We start from the raw sequence: 9,751 nt of genomic DNA, 5'->3' as shown, positions 1-9,751 counted from the left end.
GTAATGAAACAAGGTATATGATTTGTTGAATGTAAAACTGATGATATGCCCTGTAACTTTCACTCAATCCACAATAAAAATATTTAATTAGAAAAAAAAAAAAAAACTGAGTCTCTAATGTTTAGTCTCAAATGTTTAGTTTTTAATTTGCCTTGTGGTCAATGAATTCAAAGATCTTTTTTAACTCTGCAATATTAAACAAACTAGGAAAGACACAAAAGAATGACAAACCGTTGTTTAAAATAATTACTTAGATGAGTACTTTAACATACAGTAGAAATGTTGTTGGTTAAAATAATGAGGTCAAGTCATTCATCACCTTCCATTCATATAAAATTTATATGGTATTTATTAGGGGTGGGAGAACAGTGGCTCCATGGGATAAACACAGGACTGTGAACCACAAAGCCAGCAGTTTGAGCACAACAGCTGTTCGCGCCTCATGAGAGAATGATGAGGCTTTCTGTTCCTGAAAAGATTTAAAAAGACTAGAAAACCCTATACAGGGTCTCTAAGAGTTGAAACCAACTCAAAAGCACTAACAACATTCATTAGGAGGAAACATCACAATGCTAACAGTGGGAGAGTGAATTAAATCAGTGCATGGAAGGATTCGGATAAATTTTACTTTTGTATCTATGTATTTCTTTATTACTTTTTTAGTAAGAAAAAAGAAGCTATTCTTATTACGGAAAAAATTAATCTGCCGTCTTAACATACAAAACTTAATGTAAAAAACAAAAAACAATTAATAGTTTTCATCTTGTCTAGATGATCTGGTGAAGACAGATGGGGATAAGATTCTTATGATTCAATAGTGAGTAACTGAAACCATGACTGTCACAACTGTAAAGGTAGAAGTTCTGTAACAAAAAGGTAGCAGTTACTCTTACAGTGTAAGAAAAGAGGACCCTACGACCATCAAGGGAGAAGAGCAAGAGCAGAATGTGGGACCCTATCCAAAGCAGCAGCAACACCAGATATAGAGGCAGAGATGAGGACATGGAGAGAGGGAGCAGCTGAGGACTCTAGACTCATGGAAAGAGAAAGGCTGGGTGCTGGCAGCCAGGAGACAGACTTACAGAATGTGCCCTCTAGTTGTTTAAATGATTATATATTCCTGAGTGTTTTTGTGTACATCCTCCCCACTCAACCCCCCCCCCAAAAAATCAGAGAGAATAGAAGCAAATATTGTTGTATGATGGTGCACAGAGGGGATTGTAATCACTGCAATAAAACGATGACTGTACAACATGTTCTCCCATGTAAACTATCAATCAATTCACAATAAAAATTTAAAAACAACAACAAAAAACCTTCAACTAACCAAGACAATAGAAATAACTAAACTGAATATTTATAACAGGACAGTAAGACAACCAACACCAATCTTAAATTCTATTTACTTCATCAGATAAAGAGAATGTTTCTAATTCCTTCTTTACTTCTAGCACTATTCAAAAACACTGCAGAAGGTAAGAATACTTGCACAACTCAAAGAATGTAATCAGTGTCACTAAATGGCACACAGAGACACTGTAGAAGTGGTGTATATTTTTCTGTCTATTTTCAACAAATATATATATATCATTTTTTTTTAACTGCAGAATTCTAGAAAAACATTTCTCTCTTCAAAATGCTTAATGATAACTGTGAGCTACATACTTTGAAGTTTTCCTTTAAGAGTACGATAGGTGTTGTTTTTTTTTTGAGGAGACAAATTCAAAATTATAAATTTAAGAAAAGTCCTAAATGTCTTTTAAACAGAAATGTTTTAAGATTTTAACTACTTAGGCTAGGGCTGATTTGTTCACATCTTTGGAGTGATAAAATATATCACTAAAAATGGCATAGCTATCTATCAATGAACACTAGAGTCCTGGTGTGACACTATAGAATAAGTACTGGCCTGAAAACCAAAAGTTCAATAGTTCAAATCCACCAATCATTTCTCGGAAACCCTATATAGGATGACTATGGATAGGGGCTGACTCTATGGCACTTCACAACATCACTGAACATCAACTCTAAACTGAAAAGAGTTCAGAAAAATAAGTGACTGCTTCACATATCTAATAAGACAGCACTTAATATTTATACTGCAATAATTATTATGCCATATCAATCAATTTGGACTCCTGGTGTGGTGCTGTAAGTCTAAGTACTGGACTGCAAACCACAAGTTCAACAGTTCAAACTCCAACAGACGCTCCTCAGAAACCCTATGCAGTGTCACTATGAGTTGGAACCAACTCAAAGGTACTTAACAACAAATCAGTTAATTTACTTTCTAGATGCAACCAATCATACCAAGTTGCCTTTCCTCCACCTTAAATGTAAAGAACGAAATAACCAAAGGAAAATATCTACACAAGCATCCTTCATGATATCATACCTTCATGAATTTCAATAGAAAAAGTGGTTACTGATTGTTGGTACTGAATAAATATTTACATCATCAATATTAACTTTTTAAAGTAATTTCCCTTCTGTGTAGAAGATTCTGCTTTGTCTTTTTTTAAATGACTTTTTTTACATTTATTATGGAAAATCATAATGCTAAACAGTTACACTTATGCAATTTTGGGATGGATGTTAGTATGTATGAAAAAATTATGTTCTCACAAGAATTGAAAAAGACAAAATAGGCTGAAAGAAAAGACAGAACAGAAAGAAAAGCCAGGAAAAAGAAAAAAATGAGCTAGAATGGGAATAAGCTGACAAAGCAAATAGAAAAAAATATAGAGCACAAGGAGTGAGATCATGTCTGGAAAAGACTGAGAACTTGAGGAAAAAAAGACTGCTATCAACAGGAAAAAGGAAGATAAATGAACTAAGATCAAGAAAATCTAAGAAAGAAAAGAAAAACAATGACTCACGTCATTATATATATATATATATATATATATATATATACATACATATACATATTTGAAATCAGTCAATAAAGGTTAACATACATATATAACTAACCTGGTTTTCCTCCTGCACAACTCTATACTGTTCCTTCCAAATGGTGATTTTGGAAGCTTCATCTTTTCTCAGGGCTCGTTCTTTCTTCAGTTCTGGGCTCCAGAAGGTCTTGATGCTATTCATCGAAGAACTCAATTTGCTCTCCTTTACTTCGACATCCTTTCGCAAGAGATCGTTTTCCCGTAATACTTCCTTCAGCTGTGTTTGTAGATCCATGATTGTGTTATCTCTTGCCTGACGAAGAGAGTGAGGCACAGTGGATGCCATACTCACAGGAGGCAGATGATGCTCTCCAAATGCTATGGTGTCACTAGCAACCCCACTGCTAGCTATATTGGGGCTACTGCCCATAGCTGTCATTCTAACACCGTAAGGCAGACGTCCCCCAGAACGGCCAAGTGTCATGGTGCTTTTAGGTGTTTCTGAACCCACATTTTCATGATCACTTAGGTACATAGGGCCAGATGTGGCATAGGCAGCATTTAAGGACTGGATATTCTCCATTGAAAGGGTTTTCCCACTGCCACCTCCAACACTGCTTCCAGAACTCCCTCCTGTACTATTAGTTCGACGATGACCCAAGCGAGGAGAACGTGGAAGTCTAGGTGAACGCCCAGGGCTCTGGTTGCTCGGTTCCACCTTCCCAACTGAGCGTGCACTTCCATACATGGTTGCAAGGTGAACTTAGTTGCCAGGAAGGTGTAAAAGAAGAAAAACAAAATGGAACTCCGTGAAGTTTCTCTATGGCTATAAATCAGCTTAAGGCTAATCAAAAAAACAGGTTCCCAGCTGTCCAATCTTGAAGAAATATTTTACACCATATCTGTAATGAAAAGATCACACATTAAACCCTCTAATAACAAGTATTTCTTTTCGCAGAAACTTTTCATTACCCTACTTCACAATGATCTCCCTCTTCTTTCATCTATTTATTCATGCATTCAAAATCTGATTACAACACAATTTATGTACAGGAAATAGAAAATCCAAGATCAACAGTCAAGTTATTAGAACTAAAAATTGAACTCAACATATTGATTAGAAACAAGATTAATATATAAATATCAGTACATTCCTATACATCAGTAAGAACTATTAGAAAATTCAATTTTAAAAATCCAATTCACAGTAACAACTAAACCATTAAAATACTTTGATATAAGTGTAACAAGAATGTGCAAGCAGTTTTTGGGAAAAAATATAAAACTTTCCTGAAACACATAAAAGAGTCCCTTGAGTAATAAAAGACAGTTATCCATGTCCACAGGCAAAAAGACCAATATTGTAAATGTATCAGTCCTCCCCCTCACAACTACTTAAACTCAGTACAATTCCAATGAAAATATCTACAAGATTTTTCACATTAAGTCAACAAATGGACTACAAAATTCAATGGAATTCAAATGAAAGAGGTAAAGGAAAATGAATAATCAAAACTATTTTAAACAGAATAACAAGGTAAATTGCAGGGTTGTAATTGTCATTTGCACAGGAGAAAGATGAAGCTCTCTACTCCCACAAAGATTTACAGCCTTAGAAACCCTATATAGGGTCACTAAGAGTTCGAAGTGACTCAAAAGCACTTAAAAACATCAATCATCATTTGTAATGTAAAAATTTTTTTTTAATCTGACAATAAGATTTTTTCTTTTCTAAGTTAAGTCATTTTACAACGAATACTTGAACTGGTATAAGGCTTCTGAATTTTCATGGACCTTCAGGGTTTCTAATAAGAAACTGTAGCATTGTAAAACTACACCAATTAAAACTTTATAATACTGGTACAGCAATACATAGACGGGAATTTAGTATTTGCTAAAGGTAACATTTCAAACCAAGGCAGAAAGGACAAATCATTCAGTATTAATTAGCTAGTGGGGAAAGGGCAAATCAATCATCCAATAAATGAGGTCTGAATAAATGGTGATCTTGAGAAAAAATACATTAGATCCTTACTTAACCCAGTGCACAGAAATAAATAAATTCCATGTGCACTTAAATCTAAATGAAATGTAACCGAAGAAAAATTAGAAGAATAGTCTTGTGAACTCAAGTTAGGGTAGCTCTTAAATAAAATACAAAAAGGAAAATCCATGAAAGAATATACTGATACACTTACATGAAAATGACAGATTATACGAAAAGTTAAAAGATAAACCAAAACCTAGGTGGAAAACATTTCTTACATATGTATAAAGATTTGTTTATACGAAGACAATGTAAACAACTGCTATATGAACCTACTTGCCAAACTTGAAACAAAAGGGAAGGGAGCTAGTGTTGTAAGGGGACAATGGAATGGAAGCAAAACACTGATGGAGACTTGGATTTTTTGAAAAAGGAGAATATGTTTATATTCTTTAAGTATAATTTTAAATAAAATTTTAGCAACACATTATCTTAGCTATCTACATTCCATATTTCTATCAAAGAAAAATCAATATAGGTCTAACTGTCTATGATTTTTTAACATCATTTTACCAAAGAACTGGCTTAGGTCACTCAACAGGGATCACCATATAAAATAATATTTTTCAAAATTCCACTTGCCATATAGAATTGTGTTTCTTTATTAAAATGCTGTTTAAGTAAATCACATACTCAAAAACAAGTTTAGTTATTCAGCTCTACTCTCTTTGTTATGTGAAGGCTTTTTTGTTACATTGAGTTTTATACACTGTTGTTAGGTGTCAGAGAGTAGCTTTTGTATGGGGTTTCCAGGAAGCAGCTGACAGCAGCACACCAGGACTCCTGTGTATGTTAAGGCCCCAGACTTATTGTTTCACACAAAACATTTTCAAACATGTGAAAAAACTGGCAGTTTCACTTCTAAATTAGTGATCCAGTAAAGACTAACTTGGTTCATTAAGTAAAAAAATCTGTTTTTGTGATTAATCCGGAATGTAAAGTAAGTAAAAAGTAATAATCTACCCATTACTGATTGACATAAATTCTATTTCAAGATCAAAGAGGGATATAAAGTTAGTTCTCTTTTTACGTAAACTGAGTAATACTTAAAGTAAGTGTATCAGCTGTTATCTAGAATCTTGAATAATAACAAAAGTTAATATTTAGGAATTTTATCATATATAAGGAGCTCTGGTAGCGTAGTGGTTACGGATCAGGCTGCAAACCGCAATGTCAGCAGTTCGAAACTACCAGCTGTTCCGCCAAGAATGATAAGGCTTTCTGGTCCTGTAAAGATTTATAGTCTTGGAAACCCTGTACAGGGTTGCTATGAGTCGGAACCGACTCCACGGCACATAATAACAACAACAACATCATATATAAGAATACAGCCAGAATGCTTTTTAGAAGCAATTATGGTGAGATTTCATCTCATATTTTGGACCATTCCCTGTTGAAGGATACCATGTTTGGAAAGTAGAGGGGCAGAAAAAGAGGAAGTCTCCCAGCAAGATGGACTGACACAGTGGCAGGCAGCAGCAACGGGCTCAAGTGTAACATTGTGAGGATGGTACAGGACAAGGCCGTGTTTCATTCTGTTATGCATACATAAGGTTGCTATGAATCAGAATAGACTTGGCAGCAAACAACAACAATAACAATCATAAGTCAGTCACTATGCTAAGAGTTTCATAAGACTTATTTTAATATTTACAAGTCCCCTATTAAATAGTAGTGTTTCTCCATTTTACAGATTAAAAAAATGAATTTACAAGGGATAAGTGGTTTATCTAAAGTAACATAGCTATTAAGTCAATAAGGTCAAATTTTGAATCAGGGTGACTTGAGTCCTGGAGATCCTTAACTACTATGTTACCTACATACCATACACCATCTACATATGATATTAACAGCTCTATTGTCAGAAGGATATTAAAGGCTTCCGTAATCTAAACCTAAACACATCTTACGTTGTCCCAGTTGTAAAATATATCGCATTTATCTTTCTATGAAATAGATGAAAAGTCTTTGTTAAAAGATGGTGGGATCAGAGTGTATAGGGAAAGGCAGAATTCCCATTGAATATCTTTCATTTTGTCTAGATGGGTCTGGTGAAAGGAGATGGGCATAGGATTCATTTGATTCAATAGTGAGTAACTGTAATTGTGACTAATTGATATTGTCGCACCTACAAAGCTGTGTAACAAAAGTTGTGTAAAAAAACAAGCTGTAAAGGAAACGAGTATAAATTGCTAAAATTTGATGAACTTGACCTATACTTATGGATGTAGTAGCTCAAAATACCAACTGAGAAGAAAGGAGTCTTTACATCAAATATCAATCCTATCTATCCCCTCTGTATACAGAGTAGATAGGGACGGGCAACTTAGACATTGGCTACCTAAAATGAAGGGGCAATCAAGGCACAAAGTGACTGACTTACAAATTTTTAAGAGGGAGTTTAGCTTAAGAGTATGTGGAGGAAGGTAGAGACCCCACTGAATAGTTTTCATCTTGTCTAGATGGGCCTGGTAAAAAGGCATGGGGATACGATTCTTATGATTCAATAAGTGATTGTTATCATGACTAACTGTGACTGCCACAACTACAATGGTAGAAGTTTTGTAACAAAAAGGGGGGAGTAGTTAATCTTATAGTCCAGAAACACAGGACTCCAGGACCATCAAGGGAGAAGAGCACAAGTGGAATGTGGGACCTTATCCAGAGAAGCAGCAACACCAGATGGAGGCAGAGATGATGACATGGAGATAGGGAACAGCTGAGGACTCTAGACTCATGGAAAGAGAGGGACTGAGTGCTGGTGGCCAAGAGGCAGGCTTGCAGAATGTGGCCTTCTGTTGTTTAAACTATTATATATTCCTGAGTGTTTTTGTGTACACCGCTCTACCCATGCCCCAAAAAAACACAGAGGGAATGGAAGCAAATACTGTTGAATGATGATGCACAGAGGAGATTGTAATCATTGCAATGAAACGATGTGTGTAAAGCCCATGTTCTCCCATGTAAACTATCACTTGGTTTGCAATACAAACATTTTTTTTAAAAATTAGATTGAAAAAAGAAGTTGTGTAACCAAAAGGGGGGAGTAATTAATCTTACATTCCAGGAACAGAGGACCCTAGGATCATCAAGGGAGAAGAGCATGAGTGGAACATGGGACCCTAACCAGAGAAGCAGCGATACCAGAGATGGATGCAGATCCGATCACAAGGAGAAATAGAGCAGCTGAGGACTCTAGACTTATGCAAAGAGAAAGGCTGTGTGCTGGTGGCCAGGAGGCAGGCTTGCAGAATGTGCCCTTTGGTTATTTAAACAATTATGTATTCCTGCATGTTTTTTTGTGTACATTAAAAAGAGAGAGAATGAGAATAGAAGCAAATACTGTTGAATGATAATGCATGGAGGGGATTGTAATCATTACAATGAAACAAAATACGACAGGTTGAGTGTAAAACTGATGTTCTCCCATGTAAACAATCACTCAATTCACAACAAAAGCTCTTTAAAAAAAGAAAGAGAGAGCTGCTGCGTGAAGTCAAACAACCCAACTAAAAAGTGGGCAGTGGACATAAACAGACACTTCACCAAGGAAGCTATTCAAGAAGGGTACAAACATATAAAGCAATGTTCACAATCATTAGCCACTATTAAGTGCTGTCAAGTCAGTTCAGATTCATAGTGACCCTGTATAGGGTTTCCGAGGAGCGGCTGGTGAGCTTGAACTGCCAACCTTGCAGTCTCATGTTGACTTTACATCATGACACCAGTACTCCATTAGCCATTAAAGAGATGCAAATCAAAACAATAATGACATATCATCTCATGCCAGCATTAATAGCAAAAATTTTTTAAAAATCAACAAATGTTACCAAAGGTAATAGAGAGAGACTGGGACCTTCTTGCATTGCTCGTGGAAAATACTATGGCACTTCCTCAGAAAGTTTGAAACAGAAATACAATATGACCCAACAATCCCTCTACTTGGTATGTACCCACAAGAAATAAAAGGACATGAGTAGATACATGCACACTGATGTATATCGCAGCACTATTCATAACAGCAAAGATAAAGACAGCCTAAATGCCCATCAATGGAAGAATAAATAAATAAACTTTAGTTCACACACAGAACAGCAAACTTTGCAATGCTGAAGAATAATAATGAATCTGTGGAATCTGGAGGACATTAAGCTAAGTAAAATTAGTCAATCACAAAAGGAAAATTTTGTATTAGACAACTATTGTAAAAACTCAAGAAAAGCTTTTCATGCTAATAGAAACATTCTTTGATGGTTACCAGGGGTGACAGGGAAGGGAGATTAATTCACTGGCTAGAGCAAGGGTGTTGAACATCCAGTTAAAAGGCCATAAAAGGCCTGTGAAATCATTTGGTCTGGCTCTGCCAAGGCAACAGCAGTTCAGCTATCACGTTGTTTGTTGTTAAGTGCCACTGAGTTGGTTCCGACCCAGAGTGCCCTATATAGGGTTTCCAAGAAGTGGCTAATGAGCTTGGAACACCTGCCTTGCAGTGCAAACAAACTTTGTACCACAGCGCATTTATGCACAGCCATCACATTAGGGGTGAGTTAATGTTTGACTAAGTATGTGTTGGTAGTGGTTGTGTTGAAGAGTCAATTCCAACTCATTATCGACCCTGTATAGGGTTTTCAAGACTGTAAATCTTTATGGGAGCAGAAAGCCTCATCTTTCTCCCACAGAACACCAGGTAATTTTGAATTGCTAACCTTGAGGTTAGCAGCCTGACTTGTAACCACGATAGCAGGCTAATTTTTAAGTTGATAAACGTTTTGTATGGCCTGCAAATGGCATTATAAATTTTGTAAGAAAA

General features: G+C 35.9%; 1 protein-coding gene across 6 annotated transcripts in view; it reads right to left on the bottom strand.

Moving 5' to 3' along the window:
- The window catches only part of ERC1 (ELKS/RAB6-interacting/CAST family member 1), a 697,935-nt gene extending 694,137 nt beyond the window's left edge, over positions 1-3,798 (bottom strand). For 2 of the 6 annotated variants that reach the window (XM_006862710.1, XM_006862714.1), the window contains exon 1: positions 2,974-3,642. In XM_006862710.1, the coding sequence (XP_006862772.1) occupies positions 2,974-3,642 (669 nt within the window). Of the gene's footprint in view, positions 1-2,973 lie in introns of all 6 variants that reach the window. The other 4 variants (XM_006862715.1, XM_006862712.1, XM_006862711.1 and 1 more) reach the window with 4 other exon arrangements.
- Between the last annotated feature and the right edge of the window lie 5,953 nt (positions 3,799-9,751).

This window comes from Chrysochloris asiatica, unplaced genomic scaffold, assembly GCF_000296735.1.
Source record: "Chrysochloris asiatica unplaced genomic scaffold, ChrAsi1.0 scaffold00050, whole genome shotgun sequence".
Lineage (NCBI taxonomy): Eukaryota > Metazoa > Chordata > Mammalia > Afrosoricida > Chrysochloridae > Chrysochloris > Chrysochloris asiatica.
The sequence above is the reverse complement of the archived record's forward strand: the minus strand, read 5'-3'. Positions and strand labels throughout refer to the sequence as shown.